Genomic DNA, 22,007 nt, shown 5'->3' with positions numbered 1-22,007 from the left:
ACAAAATACTACAGGCATAATTAAAACATATTAGGCTATCTGTGATGTTTATAAAAACAAAGAGTTATGTGGAATAGTAAAATTAATCATGATCATGATGACCAGTTTTTGAAAACCTACTATGTGTTAGGTGAATCTATACGCATCATCTCATTTACTTTTTAATATTTAAAGAATTCTACAATTAAAGGTGGCTCTCTACCTGTCTTACAGAAGAAGAGGCTGAGGCATGTCGAGTTTAAATAATTTGATTGAGTGAATTCAGATAGTTAAGTGAGCAGCAGAGGCTAGATGAGACAGAGAAGGGAGTGGAATCCTTATCCCAAACTTTTGATTGGCCGAATGTTTCTAGAAAGAGAGCAAAGGAGCCCCAGGGCTGACTGGACAGGCGGGAGAGTGGTGGATGACGAGCTGCTGGCTTTGTTTTCTTCCTGTGTGTTAATGAAAGAATGAAAGCCTGCTCCTCATGCACTCTGCGAAACTAGACCATCTGTGCTCCCTTATTACCCACACTTAAGCACACGTTATCATCCAAATACTTACTGTCAGTTTTTTTTTTCGTATTTCCTAAATTGTCCTGAAGGACTCAAATGACACATTATGGATGTTCAGCTTTTATTTGACTGCTGTAGTATCGAATGGTAGGAAGAGGGAAGTGAAGTAGGATTTTGGAGTTACTCTTCTTGCTGAAAATTCAACTTGAAAAACCCTGAACTCCAGCTGAATAGATTACCCAATAAATTGTTTTATGCCCTAATCATCATGCCACTATGTTGTATTTCTTAGGTTCTTATTCAGGCTCAGGTCTTAGAACCTCGTTATCACAGTTCTCTGCACACAGCAAAGAACATCCTAGATTATCAGATCTAAAACCACAGGGAGCAATGCCCAGAACCAGCCAGGGCTTACATCAGCTAGTGTCAGAGAGTTTTTGACCCTCTGAGGCTCACCGTACCTGAATATGATTCCATTTGCACCCCTCCTCCTGTTTCCTCTGTGGGGAGGGTGCTGTGGAGACCATAAAGCCTCCAGGGTGTTTCTCTCTCCCTCTTCCTAGAGAGCAGCATCTCCGTGGAGGTGGCCAGCAATGCCAGCGTCATCCTTGAGGGCGAGGACCTGCGCTTCTCCTGTAGCGTCCGCATGGCAGGCAGGCTGCAGGGTCGCTTCTCTGTCATCTGGCAGCTTGTGGACAGGCAGAACCGCCGCAGCAATATCATGTGGCTAGACCGGGATGGCACCGTGCAGCCAGGCTCGTCCTACTGGGAGCGCAGCAGCTTTGGGAGCGTCCAGATGGAGCAGGTGCAGCCCAACTCATTCAGCCTGGGCATCTTCAACAGCAGGAAGGAGGACGAGGGCCAGTATGAATGCCATGTGACTGAATGGGTGCGGGTGGTGGATGGCGAGTAGCAGATTGTTGGGGAGCGTGGGGCCAGCACTCCCATCTCCATCATAGCTCTTGGTGAGTGAGCGGTGGGACTGGCAGTGGGTCTGGCATGGAGACAGCTTCAGTGTCAAACACCTTATCATGACTTTTGTCTGTCAGAGTTCTAGCAGGAAACTATGGCCAGTCTTTTACCTATACAGTTTGAAGTACTTTCCTTTATATCTATTTTGTTTCTTATAAGGGTTTAATTAATTAAGATAGTGCTAGCAGGGACTAAGGGACCCACAGTGGATGATGGGGCTCCTGAGGGATAGCAATAGCTGGAAGCTGTGACTACTCCTCATCTGGCTGGGAGAGAGTGATGTTATCAGAACTCCATCCAGGTTAGTGAAGCCACCCAGCCATAGTGGTGGCCCCAGGTGGAGGAGCATGGCCACTGCCAGCCTGACCTTAAAGAGAGCACAGTGGCTGAGCACTGTGTGGCATGTCTTTCCTGCCCTGCTGCTCAGGGGTCAGCCTTCCTGAAAGAGAGCAGAGAAGGGTATAAAATTATCTGTTGTCATTTATTTAGCATTTACTATGTTCCTGGCTAATCCTTAACACTTAAGCTTAGTTGTCCCATTGAATCCCCACCTAGCCAAGTGACAGACACTTTCATTTTATGGAGGAAACTGAGACTGAGACACATTAAATACTTTGCCTAAGGCTAGAAGTTTCTACTACCTGATGGGGCCCATACCTAACAAAGCTATTCCCTCATTAGCATGGAATGAAAAGATGCCTTGAGATTTGCTAAAACCAAGGAAGATTAGATTTGCTTCTCACTGGGGTAAAGAGGCTTCTATCAACATTTATCTGCCTGGATATAATCAGTATATTAGATTTTAAATGACCAGTCTGTGACTTTGCTGGGAAAGAAATTTGTTATGTCAGGTCTTCCTGTTTATCAGGAGACATCGGTTGTCCTCAGCAACTTTATGTCCCACTCCCTGGGACTGTGTCACCACCTTCCTTGCAGGTCGGGATGGTGGTGCTTTTGGATACTTCCAGTAAAGACGGCAGCCCCGAGTGGTTTTTGTCCTTGACAGAGTCCTCCATTTTCTTACCCCTCTGAGATTAGAATTACATTTGTTTTCTAAAGCTTAATCCTAAAGATTGACCTGCTTTTTGCAGTAATTATATGGCTCAGATTTCTGTCTTAGAAACTTCCTCCAGTGATTGCGTTTCCTGATCAGCTCAGTTCCTGTGTCCATACTCAGCAACTATGTGGACCCAGTGAGATGGAACTTGGGGGACAACTTTTGGATGTCCAGTACTGTTTTTTTTTTTTTAACCATCCTGGAAGGTTAGGAATGTCCAATGAGTGATTAGAGTTAGTGAGGATTGTTTCTCTAGAAGTAATTTATGGTATCAGGTTATCCCCTGAGTTTTTTCTTACTCACCATATGTCTGGTGGTTCTCACAGCCAGGGGCACTGAGGGGCTCTGCCCTGTGATCTGGAGGCCAGCACTGTTCACCTGATCTCCACCACTGAGATACCTATGGTTACAGCCATAATCAGGTGGCCCAAAGGACTGAACAAGGAAGAATGGGAGGGCACTCTAGACTAATTGAGGTTGTCTTTTCAGTCTAAAGTTAACAATGACACACATGAATTTTCATATCAGTATAATTAGATGCGGGTCCCAAATGTACAATGGGCCATTATGGCTGTTCAGTTAGAGCAGCTTGGGTGCTCTGTGACTGTGGCATGTGTCTGTGTCAGGACTAGACAAAGTCATTTGCTTGGGGAAGCTCTCTCCCCTTCAGGTGTGAGGCCAGGAGCACCTGGTGTGGGTCCTGTCCCTGAGGTTCTGTCCTACACAACCCTCATGCAACACCTACTACACACAGATGCACAGTGACTGTCAGAGATGCTTCATGTTTAAGGATGGGCCTCCGTGTCATAAACTTTTTTAAAGGGTATATAGAGATAGCCCATGAAATCCAAATCAAAGGTCCAGAGTTTTCAGCAAATTGTACCTACCTATTTGCCAACTTAACCTCTCCATAGAAAGCCAAAAGATTCATCCTGTGTCCAGTCTTTCACATTACAGTGTTTAAAGTACCTTTTTTTAAATTTCTATTTCATTTTTTAACAAAATATTTAACAAAATATAGTATATCTCATGTGCCAGGTACTATTTGTAATATTTATAAACACTGATTTATTTAATCTTCACAGAGACTCATTTTACAGATTGGAAAACAGAGGCAGAGAGAAGTTAAGTAACTTTAATGTCACTTAGCTGGGAAGTATCAAAGGCTTGGCTGCTGGCTCCAGAGTCTGGACCTTTAACCACCGTGTTATGCTTTCCATGGCTAAAGTAACCTAAAAAGGCCCCTGGAATCAGTTACATGTGGTTGGAGACTAACTCTGTCATTGACTTACCAAATGCTTGATATTGGGCAATTTATCTAACCTCTCTCTGCATCAGTTTCTACATCTGCAGGAAGAGATGACAAGCCTGCCTGTTCTACAAGGTTGTTTTGGGGATTCAGTGGAGCATGATGAGAGCAAAGCAGTTGGCACCATGCTTGCACCTAGATAGTGCTCAATAAATATTGGCTACTGTTAGCTTTATGATTGTGATCAATGTATGAATATTAAACAGTATTTCCAGGCTGAAGGAACTCTGAGGTACTCATATTGAGGAGTCAGTATTAGAGCTTAGCAGTGCTGCCCATTCAATAAGGAATATTGAGAGACCCACAGCCACTGAGACTGCAGAACCCTGCATTTAGGACAATTGTCCCACCCCACTGGAGGTCCCCACCTGCTCTGTTCTTGGATTTCATGAGGGACGTGAGAAAGGGACTGGAGGCCGACTCCATCTGCTTCCCTTCTCGGCACCAGTTCACTAAGGGACCAGGAAAAGAGGTGTTGGGGCTGTGTGGTTGTTTTCCTCCTGTGCAATGGAGGAAATTGGCTTTGGGGTTTTCTTTTCCTGTTTTCTCATGGAATCTCAAGATTTCTAGGAGCAACCCTGCCTACATGCAATCAGTCCCTGAGAGGATTGTGATGTCTAATTCCAGGGGAGGAGCAAATGCACGAGGATCTCATTGGGAAGGGTTAGGCTAGTGCTGTTCAGGGGGAATTGTGGTGGGCCTTTCTTTGGAGTCTTGGAAACTCTTGGACTGGGCCTCAACAGGATACTAAAAGCAACACTAGCCTGAGAACTCAAAAGGGGCCCCGAGAGCCTCTGCTCCACACTGCTTGCTTTGCCAGCTGCCCCATTGCTGATGTCATACTCCCCTGAGAAAGCCACATGCCTACTCTGGTTGAATCTCTCTGCTTTCTCTCCAGAAATGGGCTTTGCAGTCACAGCCATCTCCCGGACACCGGGGGTGACCTACAGCGACTCCTTTGACTTGCTGTGTATCATCAAACCCCACTACCCTGCCCAGGTCCCCGTGTCAGTGACATGGCGGTTCCAGCCGGTGGGCACGGTGGAGTTCCATGACTTGGTGACCTTCACCCGGGATGGAGGGGTCCAGTGGGGGGACAGGTCCTCCAGCTTCCGAACCCGAACTGCCACCGAGAAGGCTGAGTCCAGCAACAACGTCCGCCTAAGCATCAGCCGAGCCAGTGACATGGAAGCAGGCAAGTACCAGTGTGTGGCAGAGCTGTGGCGGAAGAACTACAACAACACCGGGACACAACTGGCGGAGAGGACCTCCAGCCTGCTGGTGATCAGGCTGCTGCAGCCAGGTGAGTGCTGAGGACCTGTGGGCTATGTGCCCATGCTGCCTGAGCAGACGTGAGGGAAAAAGAAAAGTGTGCATGGAGCCCTTAGCATCACTTCCCCCTTTCCCAGCTCTTCATTTAGAGACATTGCAAATCAATAGGAAGTTTTAAGAATCATGCAGTGGACACTTGTATTTCCTTTCCTTGATAGCCAGTTGTTGTCTGACGGCATTTGTTTTCTTCCTCTGTGTGTACGTTTGTTGTTGTTTTTGAGCCATTGGAGGCAAAGCTGTGGACATTGGGACACTTCCCCCTAAGTACTTCAGCATGTAACTCCTAAGAACCTACCCACCCACTGCACCATTATCACACCCTTGGGGTTTTACGTTAGTGTAGTCCTATCACCTACATTTCCCCAGTTGTCCCAATCATGCCCTTTATTTTTCCCTTTCAGATTAGGATCCAACCAGGGATCACACATCACATTTGTTATCCTGTCTCTTTAGACTCCTTTAATCTAGAACAATTCCCTAACCTGTTTGTTTGCGTGTGTGTGTGTGTGTGTGTGTATGTGTGTGTCTGTAGACATGGACATTTGTGAAATGCACAGGCCAATTGTTTTAAAGAAAGCCCTTTTCTTTACTTAACCTCATCTCCTGTAATCCTCATACAATTATGTGGAAGTGATATCATTGTCTCCTGTTCATAGACAAGGAAATTCTGAGTAAAGAGGGAGGGTAATAGGCACCTATTGAGCATCTTCTTTGCATGAGGTGCTGAAGGTCAGTTATTCTATTAGAATTGCACAACAACCCCAGGAAAGATTTAAGTGACTAGCTTAAGGTCATGTACCTAGTGAATGGTGGAGCCAGGATTTGAACCCCGGTTGTCTTTCTCCCACAATGTTGCCTGCACCCAGGCCCTGTCCAGTTGTATGGGCCCTGAATTTGAGCTCCTTTCTCTATGGAGGCTGAGTCTGTCTCAAAGCAGATCATCAGGATGCATTAATTTGGGGAGCATTAGTCAGTAGGGCTTTCTGCAAACACTCTCGCCTTCATCAGGCTCTTCCGCTGACATGCGGGAGGAGTTAAGTACATGCAGCTCTTATGGTTTTCCTCCATCTGTCCTTGTCTCCTGCCAGGTTAGAAGCTGGTGGAGGGTGGAGCCCAGGCGGTAGGCTCCTGTGTTCCTTCCCTCACCCAGCCTATGCCTCGGCTAGAACAGATACCTGTGCAGGCAAGGGCAAGGGTCTGACTTTGCAAAGATGGTTGGGGCCACAATGTTGTTTTCATCAACATGAGGTTAAATAACGGTAACCTTTGGGTTTCTCCTTCACCTCTTCCAACCCCATAACAGAGTTCTGTTCTGTACCAGATTTGGAACAAGTGAGTTGTATAAATGATGAGACTGTTCCCTTGGCCAACGAGAGCCTAAACTTTGACTGACAAGAGGCTCAGAGAAGAGGCTGTTTTACTTAAGTGGATTTTCAGGTTAATGGAAGGTTAAGCAGAGACCCCATTTTATGTGAACCCTTGTTGTGGAAAATGTCGAGGTACCCACTTGCCTGCGTTATTGAGTGGGACATTAGGATTGTAATTGCACCTTTTTTGGTCCCCTCTGGCTCTCAAAGTCAGTTTTCTGAGCAGCATTGCCCATCACATGGTTCTGCAGCTGTAGAAGGTAGAGGAGATGCTGACCTGAAGACCTTGTCTGACATTGCGTTTTTGAATCCATCCCTAGTATTTGCCTGTTTCTGGTACTACTTGGAATCTAAGACTGGAGTGCCTAAGGGAAGAATACAGAATGAGTTCATTGAAGGTTCTAATTATTTGGATTAATTTATGGTGTTACTAAAGGCAGACAGGGAAAAATATGTATGAAGTACCTCTTGGATGCCAGGTTTGTGCTTAGTGCTTTACTCATGTTTTCTTTTCTAAATTTATCCAACAACCTAATAATGTAGGTGTTTGTATCCCTATTTTGCTAATGAGGAAACCAAGGCTCAAAGTGGTCAGGAATCTTGATGGAGGCAAGCCAGCTGGTTAAGGGGCAAAACTGAGATTTGAACTGAGATTGGAGCCCAGGTATCTCTGACTTCCATAGAGCAAACGTTTTCCTTTATACCATAATTGCCTCCTGGGTAAAGTAGCTGGAGGGTTGGGAGACCCCAGATCTGCTCTGAGGTTGTCTTTGTGTCTTGGGTGTCTCGAGTTGGTTTCTGTTGTGTTTTCACTATAAAATGAGAATGAACAGTGGTTGGCAGAGGAGACTTATGAGTATCACTGTACTTGGGCTGTTATGAGGCCTCTACTTAAAGGTGCACAGTAATATACTTTTATGGCCCTTTGGAGGCTAGGAAGAGCAAAGGTGGGTGCTTGAGGCCGTGCAGGACTACCAGAGGGCAGCTGAGGCACCAGGAGAGTGCATCCCCTTAAGTGTTACTGTCTCTCCTTTATTAAATATTTATGCATTTAGCACTTAATATTTTCCAGAGAGCTTCATAAGAGTTTTTACTCTTTCCTGTATACTTTGGTGCTGGTGCATTCATTTTGGGGAAATAGAAGTGGAAAAATACATGAGAGCTGACTGTGTGCTGGAGACTGTTGGACACTTGGTGTATATTATCTCACTTAATCTTCACTGCAACCCTGGGAGGAACATATTGCTTTCCCATTTTATAAATGAAGTAACAGAGGCTCTGAGAGGTTCTCAGTTCCTCAAATTAAACACCTAGTGAGTGGGGGAAGTTGGGATTTGAATCCAGGTGTGCCTTGTTTAAAAGTAATTGCGGTAGGGAGACTTTGACCTTTTTAAAGGCTATGCAATCAGAGATTCTTCTTTCTGCATTCAGTTAATGCTGTCCTTTACGAAGAATTATCTCCTTGTAGATTGATGATGTGGAGGAGTTTTGGCACTAGCGTTACTGGTAGTAACAACAGTGGCAGCTGATATTCACTGAGCATTTGTTGTAAACCACTGGGAATGCTTTACACATAATAACTTAGTTCCTTGTTTCTTAATCCATGCAGTGCTGTGAGGGGGACCGTTTTACCCAACTTCACAGATGAGGACACTGACACAGAAGTTACATAAATTGCCCAGTGTGCCATAGTAAGTGGCAGAGCCAGGATTCAAGTCCAGACAGGCAGTTTGGCTCCAGAGTCCAAGTCCCTAATTTTATTATTATATGTTCTAGACAAGTGCTTTTCTTCTCAGGAATCTTCTTTGGTACCGTATGCTTGTATTTAAAGTTTCCTCTCTCTGGTTAACCACTCCTGATTTCCTAATCCCCTTTAGCAAATCCTTAAATTTGTTTTTTGGAAGTTGGGGTCATAAGACACTGGTAGAGGTTCCTCAAGACACAGTTTGCTGATGGTGTAGAAGTTTTATCTTGTGCCTCTTTTAACTCCTGATTCTTCCAGCTTCTGCCACAAGGTGGCTCTAAGACCTGGGGATACCAGCGCTATCCTCTCTTCTTTTGCTCTCCCTGCGTACATTGCCCCTCAAAACATAGATTCTTAGCCCTGCTCTGGTGTCTTCCATAGAAGTGTCCCCTGCTACCCCCGTTTTAAAGAATATTGTGTTAAATATTCGTATTCCATCAGAATCAAATAGGAACCCAGGGACTGTTGACTCACTCATGCTGGTCCATTTACCATCAGCCTTCCACTGCTGTGATATCATTTATCACAGCAAGCTTCTTTGTGGTCTGTGCCCCAGACTCGTCCCTGCTGATCCTGCCCCCATATCAGTATTCATCAGAATCTCTGGTTGGATGGCACAGTTGACTTGTGGATCTGTTATTTGACCATGCCCTGTGTGTGCTTCCTGTTGCGTATGCACATCCCCAACAGAATCTTCAAGGAATGCCATCACTGTCATATTGCCATTGATCTAGCTTCGTCTGATCCCCATTGATCACATAGTGTGACCCCTCAAGGGGTGCTTAGGCAAGACTTTCAGCCAGTTCACATATTTGATTGTTAGCTCTTAATCAGTTTTCTCTTTTAATTGTAAAGCATAATTGCCTTGCTTCATTCTGATTTTCTTTAGCTCAAAACGCCCTCCAATTACACATCCCTAAATACAGAAGCAGTAAGGGAAATGTCAGCACTCATTTTTCAAATGTTTACGACAATATCTTGGTTTGGCTATTAAAATTGACAAAGCCATAAACAAGCTCCCATGAGGACAGCCTCCAGTGGTGGAAAGCTGACTTGTCAGAGGGTGTATTCTGCTGGGATTTTACTGATGGGCACTCAGGATGAATATTTAATACCCTCTGGATGTTGCCAAATCGGTTTTCTTCTATTTCTTATTGCTGACCTGGCAGATTGGGATAGCAGAGGGCTTTTCTTTGACTTCCATGAGTCCAGAGCATGTGAACACTGGCTCTCCTTTCACATTCTGAGGGATGACTGCCCCATCCCTCAGAGGACTGGCCTCTGCCTTCTTTCAGGGGAGTCTGGGGTTCTCCTTCTTCCATCCCAGGTGGCTTCTGCCTGTTGTCTGTGCCAAGATAGAATGGGCATGAGTGCAAGAGCCCTAAGATGAGAGCCCAGCCCCTCCCAGATGCCTCAGGCCTGTTGTCATGGTAACACCGGGGCACTTGTTATTGGCATCAACGAGCCAGGGTCACTGCCCTGCCTGCAGACAGGTAAGGCAGGGTAGGGCACATCTGGGTAACCTTCATTAGCTATTTCCACCTGCAGACTCTTGCTGCTTTCCCCTTGCCCCTCCCTCCCTGTCTCTCTGCATGCATTGAGCACCTACTAAGTGCCAGGTTGCCATGCTGGTGAGGCTGCTGAGATGGGTGTGTCACATTCCTGCCTTGCGGGCTCTGTGGGAGGCAGGAGGCCTAGGGACAGAGGAGAGCAGAAAAGCATTACAGGTGTGGAGGCAGAGCCAGCACAGGGCATGAACACGGGGCAGGGGGCAGGGGGCGTGAGGAGGGAATGGGGTAGGGGTGAGGGTGGGAGGTTGGGAAGGAGGAGTGGAGCATTTCAGGCTCAGAGAAGAGTGTGAATAAAGATAGTCATGGAGGGTGGGAGCAGCATGCTTATCTTGAGATGACTAAAGCATGGGGTCTGGGAGGGGTTCACCCCCAGGCAAGCTGGCAGGGATCAAGAAGTCCCTTTTGTACATGGGAGCATGGGGTGAGGGTGGGCATATGTAATAGCTAAAAGCAAGGACAGACCAGACGGCCTCGGTTTGAATCCCAGCTCTACCACTAAGCCAGCTGTGTGACCTTGGGCAAGTGTCTTTATAAAATTGGGAATAATATTTATTTCATAGGATTGGTGAGGACCAAATAGTTAATATCTATAAAGTGCTTAGAATAGTGCTGAGCACATAGGACCAGATGAAAGTTTGCTAAATAAATAAGAACATCCTAAACTCAGAAATTAGGACTTTAGCTCATACCCAGATCATATACTCCATTTTTGTAATAATTTATAATATTCCCTTTACCCAGAAATGAAATTCATATACAATATAACATTCCTAATCATATCTTTAAAATTTGCTATACTGTCCTAGTGTGGGATAAAGAAAGTATTTTTTTTTTATAAAGTAGTTCATAGTAAAATAATGTGTTTCAATGTGTAAATGCTCAGGACAGCTATGCTAGGAGGCACAGTCACAGTCAACGCTGTCCCTAAATGCACACTAACAGTCACCGTATCAGACTTGGCACCATGAGCAGGACTGCCATCCTGACAGGGTTTCTGAAGTCCTGAGTAACTCTTGCTACAATTCTGAACAAAACAAAGGAAAATCCTCTCTTGACTGACCTGGCATATATTAAAACCATGCAAAATAAAATAATTGTGATTATAGTAAAGTGAAAGTAGGTTCTAGGCTCAGAGGCATAATTTTTGCCGACGTGAATGTCATTTGAAAGTCACACAGGACACGAGGCAGAGTTTTGTTGCATGGAGTTGTCCCATATATGATTTTACATCTTTAATGGCTTTATTCTATTGAATATATACCCCTCCCCAAATCAATATGGCAACCAGAGACCTGCTTGCAATTAGCTGCCTTATTGAGAACTGCTGTCATGGACTGTGGGGTGGGCAGCTGTGGGCAGTAGCATGCCCCATTTGCCATTTAGGGAAATCCCCTGGCTGTGGCTAGGCCGAGAGGGAGGGAGTGTCATATGCAGGCCAATTATAAGAGCCTGAGAAGGAGATCATTGAGGGCCCAAATAGGGAATGGTCATGTGGAGAGAGCAGGGAGCCAAGGGGTGTTAAGGACAGAGGGACTCAGGGGTAGTAACAGTTTGACTGGCAGGCGCCTGTGCCACTGGCTTCCCATGCAGCTCACCCTGCATTCTTTCCTTGTCTCTCATCTGACTTGCTTCTCTCCACTTGAAACATCTCTCCTGCCGCAGACACTGGCCGCCTCTATCTCTAGCATTACTGTCTGTTGTCTTTAATAAAGAGCAGTGTCTTCCTCCCTCAGTGCCCATCTCTTTGCACCTGCCACTCTGGCTGCTGCTCACACCACTGCACAGAAACCGCTTTCTCCAGACTTACCGGCAACCACCTCAGCAGCACAGCTGTTGCTTCTCAAACTTGAATGTGCATCAGAATCAATTGGAGGGCTCATGAGCCTGCAGGTTGCTGAGCCTTACTCGCAGTTTTTCTGACTTAACAGGTGCTGGCAAATTCCCAGGTGATGCTGATCTGCAGATCCATGGCATGCACCCTGAGGGCCACAGGTGGTCAGGATCAAGTACAAGTTGCAGGCCCCTTCTAGTGTGGCTGAAGCTTACCTTTCTAACCTCATCCACTACACCTGAGCACTTGCTCCTCCTTGAATAGAGTGCACAGGGTAGTTGTCATCTTTCTTCACTTGTCCCCTTTCTCTGGCGTGCCCTTTCACTCTCCTTCTCCACTTGTTTCTCAGGGCCTAGCTCAGAGGCCACATAACTTTTGAAATGTTCTCTTTTCTATCAAAATCAGAATTGCCCCTCCTTTTAAAAAGTAACCACATTTATTCAACTATTCATTGATTAGTTTAACAATGATTGGGTCAGAGTCCCTGCCCTGCATATGCTTAGAATTTTGTAAGAAAGAGAAGACTTTAAAAATTACCTTCGTTGTAAGGCAGCAGTAACAGCTATAGTGGAGCATAAGGGAATCCTTTATTGAAGAAATAAATGAGTTTTGAGTGAGAAGAGCATGCACAGAGTGGAATCTGAAGGGAGGGTAGGCTGGCTGAGAAAGCTGCTGCTGGTCTCCGCTGTGGAGTTCTTCCCTCTTCCTGTTGTCTCACCTTGAAACCACCCTACCCTGGCTTGTAACAAACGCAACAGCCTCTCCTACCATACAAAACACAGATCTTCCAAGTTTTAATCACAAGCCTGGGAAGGAAACTCTCCAGCTGCAGAAAGAAAGGGCCACTCCCTCAAAGCAGGGCCTGGCCCCTGGGGGCTGCTGTGAAGGCAGCTGCTGGCGTGAGCAGGAACAGCTCTCAGACCCTCTTCCTGTCTCTTGCTGGATTCTTTCTTCCTCCTGCCAATTCACTGTTGGGGGTTAACCAAGCCTCACTCTTTTCTTTCACGTCTGCATTTATGGCCTCTCAAAGCCCGTTCACTCACACGCCAAGTCCAGGGTTTCTCAGGCTTGAAGCTACTTGTGAATCACCTGGGGATCTTGTTAAAGTGCAGATTCTGACTTACTGGGTCTGGGGTGGGGCCTAAGAGTCTGCATTTCTAACAAGCTCCCAGTGCTGCTGGTCTGAGAACAGCACTTTGAGCAGGAAGATTACCACTTATGCTTGACAACTCCCAATCTAAGTGTTGAACTTTGAACTTGGGACAAGGCACAGAAACCAAAAAGGAATGAAAATAGCTAAAATTCACTGGGTGTTTGTTATATACCAGGTTCTGTGCTAAACTCTTTTTATAGACAATTGCTTTTAGTCTGCACAAAACTCCTAATGGAGATAGAGACATTGTTCTTATTTTGCAGATGAAAACACCTGTGGTCTCTAAGTGGGCAGGGCTCTCCTAGCTCTGTGGAGGAAGGTGGTGCACGCAAGCTCTACACCACCCAGGGCAGGGCTCTGGCAGGACATGGGAGGGCTCCCTAACTATATGTGGAGATTCCAGTCTCCCCTGTGCCTCAGGAAAGGTCCTACCTGCCCTGGAGATGTGGGAGGAAATCCAGAGCATAGAATAGGAGCTGACCCCTTGCCCACCTGTCAGACATGCACCAAATTTAAAAAATGCCTCTCTTTCAAGCTTCTCAACACTTCACAATATTTTGACACGGGAAGGAAAAAAAATGGAAATGTTTTGGAACATTTCTCTTCCTTGAATTCTTGTTCTCAGACCATGTGACTGAATAGAAGTTTACTCACAGGATTCCAGTTTAACATATGCAGTTACTGTAGCAATTGAGGTTTCTTTAGTAACAGTTGCAAAAAGAATCCAGTCCCAATTAATAATACATTTTAAACCTCATTCTACTCCATGCTGAACAACCCAGTTTTTTTGGCCAAGTACCAGATAATTCAGGTGGTGTCATTTGCACTGATATAGATATCATTTGCATGCGGTGAATTGGGTTGGAAAAGAATGAAAAGGGAGCCGGTTGTTTCAAGTATTATAGGAATCCAATCTGAAAAGTCGACTGGCAAGTGAATGCAAATCTAACTTCCAGAGCTTGGGAGCTTAATGGTAAACCCTGTCCTGGATTCCTAGTGTGCCCTAGAGGACTTTCTGCATTTGAAGAAGGGAGAAGGCAGAAGATTGGACTTGCTAACAAAAAAGATGAACCCGGGAGGGTGGGGCCGTGGCACACAGGATTTCTCTCTAAGTGGTGCCTGGTGTGTTCTTGATGGCGTGAGAAGGTCTGTGGGTTTGTGAATTCAACAAGTCTTCCTGGAGAGAATGTCTGATTCACCGCCGGGAGATGCTCCGCAGTGTTGCTCAGTCATGGCATTGGGAATTGGACTTTGCCACACCTTGGCTTGCTAAATCCTTCCATCCATTCAGAACATTTGTCTGTGTGTTACAGGGAGACCAAGTGGCAGTCTGTGGCTTTCACAAGTTTTGGTTCTGTGATGCATGGGACTCAATCAACCCTTGATGCTGCCAAACCAAGCTTAAGCCAGCTGGCAGGCCAGGGTCATGACCAGTGGGCTGGGTCCTGGGTCTGGATGCAGTTCCTGGGGTTGAGCTGGACTAAAGAGACAAGAGTCTGACCAGCAGAGTGCTGGAGCCTGGCCAGGCATCCCTGCCCTGCCCCTGCCCCTGCCCCTGCCCTCCACACAAGCTCGGTTGGAGGAGGCCTAGGTTGCTGTCCCTGGGTGGAATCTGCACCTTGCCCCTGCTTTCTTTCTCAGCTGGGAAGTGGTTTGGTCCCTGTGGCGGAAAAACTAAGTGTCAAGAGAGTGGTGGAGGTGAAACAATGCTTGTGCTATTAGTTCCCTAAGAGGAACTTAGAATTGTTTTTTTTTTTTTTTTTTCATTTTTAGTAGCATGAGAGGCATGGGTGGGGGAATGCAGAGCCAAGGTTAATGATGATAGGGTGGGTGAGATCTCAAATCACCTTCCTAAGATGGATTTCATTAGACCTTGGCTTCTTTCCACTGGCAAGGTGAACATCGTCATTAATTAGCTGCTGGGGAGGCGCTCCACAGGCTGCCCTCTTGTCTGTTTTTGGAACGGGACAGTGAGGAGAAGGGAGGATTGCAGTTGGCTTTGCCTTGTCCCGTGGTTTACTGTCTTCTCAGCCTTCTCTCTCACTCCCCTAGAGGAAGCCGCCTCTCCCCGCCCCCGCAGCATCCTCTAATTACCTGTTGCCGTGTTTCTCCAATGTGCTCTCATTCGCTCACCCACTCATTCACCTATTTCAGCAAACACTGATCAAATGCTTTCCTGGCCCAGGTGTTGTGCTAGGCTCTGGGGGTGCAGCGATAAGAATGTCCGCTAGGCCTTCCGCCCCATGAGGGCTGGGACTCTGGCTTACTCTTCAGGGCATCCCCAGCACTTAGCATCCTGTGGGAAACTGAGTGGGCACTCCGTAAATACTGGTTGATTGAGTGGAAAGAGCTTGATCCCTGCCCTGCGGGAGCTCACCATCTAGGATATGGGAGAGAGATGTGAGGACACACAGCCCAAAGATATATAGAGGGTGCTGAGGAAGGGTATGGAGCCCAGGGGGATGGGAATGAGGGATAAGTGGAGAGAAGGGTGAGGGTGGGAGGTGGCAGAAGGAGACAGGCAGAGAGGACAGCAAGGGCAAAGGCCAGCACTCAGGGAAACTGCACCAGGGGTGTGCGCCTGTGGAGGGTGCCTGAGGGTGAGTCGTGAGAGATGAGTCAGGACACTTGGGTGAAGGCCAGATCCTGAAGGGACTTTGTGCTGTGAAAAAGAATTGTTTCTCTCTAGCCCGTAAGTAGTTCAGAGCCATTAAACTTTTCAAGCAGAGACCTGATATAGCTAGATTTGTACTTCAGCAGGATCACCCTCAGAGGCCCTGTGATGGTGGGCTGTGCAGGCAGTGGATAGGGGAGAGATGGTGAAGGCCTAAGCCAGGCACATGGCAAGGAGGAGACAGGGAAGGGTATTTAGCGGTGGCCTGGGCTCCGTGCTGCCTTCCTCACACTGAAGCCAGTCGGTGTTAAATCCCCCAGGAACTGTGCTGGAGGAAAACTGACTCAGAGCCTCAAGGTGGATGGGCCACGTTTCTGGGAGTCTGTGGTGATTCTTGTGTTCCCCTTTCCTTTGCAGTGACAAAGCTGCAGGTGAGCAAATCGAAGAGGACCCTCACCCTGGTGGAAAACAAGCCCATTCAGCTGAACTGCTCAGTCAAGTCTCAGACCAGCCAGAACTCCCACTTTGCGGTGCTCTGGTACGTCCACAAGCCCTCAGATGCCAACGGCAAGCTTATCCTGAAGACTACCCACAACTCCGCCTTCGAATACGGTACTTACGCGGAGGAGGAGGGCCTGAGAGCCAGGCTCCAGTTTGAGAGGCATGTGTCGGGGGGCCTGTTCAGCCTCACCTTCCAGAGAGCCAAGGTCAGCGACAGCGGCAGCTACTACTGCCACTTGGAGGAGTGGCTGCTGAGCCCCAACTACGCCTGGTACAAGCTGGCAGAGGAGGTTTCTGGGCGCACAGAAGTCACTGTGAAACAGCCAGGTAAGGCCGCAGGGCACGGCTGTCCTGGGCCAGTGGGTTTAGTGCAGAGACTGCCTGGGGGTGGGTGTGGCTCTGTGGGGCTGGTGTGGAGAGACTGTCTGCAAGGTGCATGCTGAGTGTGGGTGCAGGTACACAGACCATCACCCTAGCACACTGCAATCCCATCCATTTTACCTGCAGTGGGTCCTGATGCTGACGGCAGACTCATGGAAGCATCCTTGACCCTGCTTCTGTGGATAGCATCTTCACCAAGGAGCAGGGCAGCTGTGGTTAGCAAAATGTGGCAAGGCAGGGTTCATGGCAGCTCCTGAATCTTCTTCTGGGTTTGCAGTTTGCACCCTGAATCTTGGGCTGACACCAGCTCCACACCCAGAGTTCCTACCTAGAAGGCATTTTCTGGTCTTATGCATCTGCATCCCCCTTCTTCCTTAGCTCCCAGCCCAGCCCAGACAAGCCTTTCCTGTCTCCAAACTGAATCATTCCTCCTCTGGCCCTTCCTCGACCCCATGGTGTAGCCCTTATTCCTCTCCCTCACAGGTGGCACTCAACCTCTGCCAGAATGCTTCCAGGGAGGGAGAGCTACTCACTCTGCAAGCCTCAGTTCCACTTTTGGGCAGCTCTGATTGTTGAAAAGTTCACTTTCCTGTAATTTCCCTTTTGAGATCTGCCCATGGAAAAAACAAAGAGAAGTCTGCGTCATTTCCTTTCAAATACATGAAATGTATGCCCCTTCTCTGTTAAAAATCTCTAGTTCTTTCAACTTCTCACATAGTGTAGCCTTAAGGGCCTCTCCATCCCTTATTCTCACATCCCTACAATTCGTTGTTGTCTCTGCCTGTCCTTCCTGATGGGCCATGGAGGGTGCTGTGTTGCCACTCTTAGCCTTGCTAAGAGTGACAATTCTGGCAGGCTGCAGACCATGTGTGGACCTTGATCTGAGGGCTTAGAGGCTTCGACCTGCCAGCCCTGTGGGGGCACCCACCCTATCTCATCTCATTGAACGGGGCAGAGCAGGTGAGGGCATGATGGACGGATGGGCCTCATCCCCCTGCTTCCGTTGCCTGGGGTCCTCGGTCAGCCTGTCTGCTCAGACCCCTGAAACTGGGGGTTGAGAAAGGACCCTCCTGGATCATGTGACTCTGTTCAGTCCAGGTGACTAGGGTCCTTGGATTAACAGCTCCTAGAGCCCAGCCTATAGCCCTGAAAGTTGGGGAGAGGGCCTGTTAGGAGAAGCATCCCCTGCCTTGGGGTTGTAGTAGTGATCTAGGCTCCTCAGACCTTGTGGGGCCTCAGATGCTTACATCTCCAGCTCCTCCTGACATGGGCATCTGGCTGCAGCCCAGCTCTGTGGCCCCATCTCCCAGGGAACCTTTGGTCTAATCTGCCTCCCGCTGAAACCCAGCCTCATTCAGCCCCACCGAGGCTTTCAGAGTTCAGGTCTCTCATTCAGGGTTTGAGACCCCACCGGGCTCAGAGAGACCTGCAGCCTGCAGCGATCCCAGATCACACAGCCCCAGGGATGGGACCAGGAGCCAGCCCACATCCCACCTGCAGCAGTTCCTGTGCCTTTAAAGCCTCCCCTCCCCCCTGCCCCGCCCCCAGTCCACTGGGGGAGGGAAGGAGGAGCTGGGTCACAGCAGGGAATCTTAGCTTGGTTTTAGTGTGCTGCTGGACGACCAGACCGGGCGTCGAGTGAGCCCAGAAGTGAGAGCAGTTGGTTGCGCCCCAGTGCTGTGTGACCCAGAGGCGCCACTCACCCTCTCTGAGCTGGTGGACATCATAGGTGGGGAAGCTCAGGTCAGGGCACTCCCATGAGTGTCTGGAGTCCTGAGTCCCATTCTCAGCTCTGCCATATGCTTGCTGCACTCTAGAGGAGTTCCTCTTCCTCTCCGAGCCTCGGTTTGTGTACCCGTGCCGTGGGAGTGAGTTGCACTTTGGGGTGAAGGGGGCAAGACTTGTGTGGGCGCATCCTGCAGAGGGATCCCACAGAAGGGGAGAGCCCTGGGTTCTTTATCCGACTGGGTCTGGGCTGGCGGGGGGGACTCTGTTTCTTGGCTGATGAGTTTACGTGAGTTTGAGTGAGGTATGCGGGTGGGTGAAGGAGGGCTGGGGGGAGTCACCTGACTTGTGCGAAGAAGCTCTTGAGAGAGCCCTGGCTTCTTGGAATTAAGAGGAAAGAGTGCAGCATGAACAAACAGGCCCTGGAGGATCTGGCAGCCCTGAGTGGGGGTGGGGGGCCAGCTCTGGAGTAGAGCCAGAGCTGTGATGGGGTTGGGGGACCCTGTGTCCTTGGGCCATGCTTGCCTCGCTCCTGGGTTCTGTTTGTGCCTGTGGATTGGGGTGGGGCAGGGCCGGTTGTGCGAGGGGTCATTGCCCAACTCCAGGGGGCACCTGCCACCTCTCAGCTATATATATAGGGATATATATAGTTCTTTCTACAGGTTTCCAGCAGGTAGTGGTTATTAAATCTTACTGAAGGGGTGTTTCTTCTGATTCTCAACTCTGTGCCGCAAGGGTGGAAACTGTGAGAGACAGATTCCATCTCCACATCTGGGTAGTAAGCATCCAGTCCAGGGATGTAGACGGTCCTGGGGAAGCAGCCAGAGATCTGTACATTCTGATATCCAGGGATAGCGACTCCAGGCTGGGGGCTGGCAGGGTAAGGGGTGGGTGTGTCCTGGGCTCACCCGCAGGTCTGCAGACTTCCTGGAGCCAGCTGACCTTGGTAAATCCCTTTTGTCTAAGCTTCAGTTTCCTGCCTGTGAATGGGGTTGGGGCTGTGCTCTGGTTTCACCTTTGTGGCTCTGGGGTTGTGGTGACAAAGCCATCAAGCTGGGTTGAAGGATTAACCAGGAAACCTCAGACTGGCTGCCGTGTCTACCTCTTCGTCGTACTGCTCTCTCTGCTGCATCCTGGGAAGCTGCTCTGCTCAGCCTAGATGAGGCTCAGTTGTGTGTGTGTGCACGTGCTTGCACGTGTGTTGGAAGTGGGTGGTATTGATACCAGAGTCAGTGTCTCCGGGTGAGTGAGGCTTGCACATTTCTCGGGACAGGGAACTCACTACCTTATGTGCCCAGGACAAGAGCTGTGGGGTCTGGAGAAGACTTCTAGGACAGCCCCTGCAGTCTTTCCTCAGGTGACATGGCTTCCCCGGACCCACTTCCCCCTAGGTGCCCTCTCTGCATTCAGGGGGTAGAGGGCTGACTGGGACAGAATGTGACACACTCAGCATGTGAGGAAAAGCCTCCTTCATTCTGTAGGCCCTACCTCTATTAACATGTCCTTTGATAAAGTGACTCCCCTCCTGTCTCCCCTCTCTGGAATCCTCAGCTGCTGCCAGGCTTCAGCTGTGCCCTATTGAAGGCAGCTCTGTCTCCCTACTTTCCCCAGCCCAGGGTTTTCCTTTTGGGGTCAGCTGCAGGGATCTGGGCCATCCTTTACCCACTCAGACTTTCTTCCTGCCCACCTGCTGCTGTGAATCCTGTATGTCATATACATGTGTGTATATATATATATAATTATTATATTTATGTAATTTATATAATATATTATAATATATAAATATATATAGTATTATATATAAAATTATACTTTAAGTTCTAGGGTACATGTGCACAACGTACAGGTTTGTTATATATGTATACATGTGCCATGTTGGTGTGCTGCACCCATTAACTTGTCATTTACATTAGGTATATCTCCTAATGCTATCCCTCCCCCTTCCCCTCACCCCACGACAGGCCCCAGTGTGTGATGTTCCCCTTCCTGTGTCCAAGTGTTCTCATTGTTCAATTCCAACCTATGAGTGAGAACATGCATGTCTTATATGCTCTCAGGCAGAGAGGAAACTGCTGAGCAGGGCAGGGGACAGAGCCCTGTGGCTCTCCACTTCAGACCCCTCCCGGCTGACTGTCATGGAATGCAGCCACTCAGCAGGGCCAAATCCCCTGATGTTCCTGTTGGCTGTCTAGCCTTCAGGGACAGGTCATGGGGCCTTGGTTCCTGCCCTGTCATCTTCCCAGTCACCCTGATCTTCAGGGGGAGGAATAGCCTGAGAAAGGGCTTGGTCATAGCACCTCCATCCTAGGGCTATTGAGGATCTCACAGTTGTGTGTCTGGTGGGTTCTGTCCAGAGCCCGTTTGAGAGCAGTGGATGACAGGACAGGCCTATGTGACCCAGGCAGGAAGCAATATTGGGTCAGCCTTCATGTCCCCTTCTGTCAGCTTGGGGCAGCCTGGAAGGATGATTGTGGGGTAGGTGTTATGGGCACGAAATAGACCTCAGGTGGAGGCTGCAGGGGCTCTCCGGCACTGTAGACACAGCAGGCCAGGATCAGGGGAGGGAGCCACGACTCAGGGAGACTCTGGCCCATATCCCTGGCAGATGAGGGCCACAGGGGAATGGGCAGCACTGTCCAAAGTCCCCTGGGCTGGGTCCGCAGCTGTTCCTGGCTCAGACTTCTTGGTGGGCTGGTCAGAAACATGCAGTAACTTGGGGCAGTTACCAGGTGGCCAAGTCTGCACTGCTGGGCTCTGTGAGCTTGGGCCAGCTCAGGCCCTCTCTGGGCCCTGCCTTTCTGGGCTGTTCAGGTGGTTCCTTGGGCCTGGGGTGCTAATGTTTCTGGATGGGCAGCAGAACCAGTCTGCACTCAGGGCCCCAGCCCATGTTCCCGGAACACACTTTTAGCATTGACAGCAGCGTGTGGTGAGGCCCCTTAGTCTGGGTTCTGGTCTAGTGCCAGGGGCACCACTACTCCACCACCTCCAGAGCCATCTCTGGGACACTGGCTGTGAGTTCAGATGTTCTGAACAGGGACAGGGAGAGCCAGAGGGACCCAGCCTGGGGCTCACTGGAGGGGCTCGTGGGCAGACAGTGCCCTTTGGAGGGAACTGAGTCTGAAAGGAAGGAAACCCTTTCCCCGGCTCATAGCACCTGCCATCCAGGGCCCTGCCAGGGCTGCGTGAACTTTAGTCATGTGGTGACAGGCCGAGTCACCGTGCCAAGTCACTGTGTGCCTCCTTGCTGCTGTGACGTCAGCTTCCCCATCCTCCCAGCCAGGCTGGATCTCTGTGAGAGGCCTGCCTGTCCTGCACCCTGTGCGGATGCCTCCCACTGTCCACCAGGGCTGCTGGGCACCCCCTGGCTGGTCTCTTGGACTAGGTAAGCTCATGGGTCCTCTGGCCGCTCCTGCTCTTTCCCTGCCTCTGCTCCTCCTCGGAGGTGGCCACCCCCAGATCCCACTCCCAATTCGGAGGCCCCCTGAGGAGTGCTGCAGGGGGCCGCAGGCATGGCTCTGAGCCACTCTGGAGAGTGGGGGGGCCCAGCCAGTTCTGTGGCTGGGATTTTCCCAGGCAGACAAGTCTGTCTCTTCCTCCCCAGCGGGTGCAGCCCAGAACTGTCTTCTGAGGAACAGTTGCTCTCCTGGGCCCCCACTGTCCCCAGGCCTCAGGTAAGCCCATCAGGGTCACAAGGAAGGGGTTCTGGGTTTGAGGCCAACCATAGCAGCTGACCTACTTTCTAGCCTCAGTTTCCCCTAGTGTGTGCAGCTCTCACACTGTTTGGGTGAGAACCAGGCCTCTGGGCTTGGACATTCTTTCAGTGAGTTTTGAGGGTGGAGGGATGGGAAATGGAAGCCCAGGACCTCAGCAGGGTGTCTTCCTCCGAGCCGGGGACATCTGCCTATGGGAGGCTGGGCCCACCCTCCCTTGCTGACCTGCCCTGGGAGGAAGGGACA

General features: G+C 49.2%; 1 protein-coding gene across 1 annotated transcript in view; it reads left to right on the top strand.

Moving 5' to 3' along the window:
• Positions 1 to 22,007, top strand: part of LOC129528464 (immunoglobulin superfamily member 3-like) — a 39,446-nt gene that overhangs the window by 15,398 nt on the left and 2,041 nt on the right. The window contains 4 exon segments of the mRNA XM_063699380.1: positions 1,058 to 1,459; positions 4,731 to 5,135; positions 15,862 to 16,272; positions 21,653 to 21,722. Coding sequence (XP_063555450.1) covers positions 1,058 to 1,459; positions 4,731 to 5,135; positions 15,862 to 16,272; positions 21,653 to 21,722 — 1,288 coding nt within the window.

The sequence above is a fragment of the Gorilla gorilla genome, chromosome 17 (assembly GCF_029281585.2).
Source record: "Gorilla gorilla gorilla isolate KB3781 chromosome 17, NHGRI_mGorGor1-v2.1_pri, whole genome shotgun sequence".
Classification (NCBI taxonomy): Eukaryota; Metazoa; Chordata; class Mammalia; order Primates; family Hominidae; genus Gorilla; species Gorilla gorilla.
The sequence above is the reverse complement of the archived record's forward strand: the minus strand, read 5'-3'. Positions and strand labels throughout refer to the sequence as shown.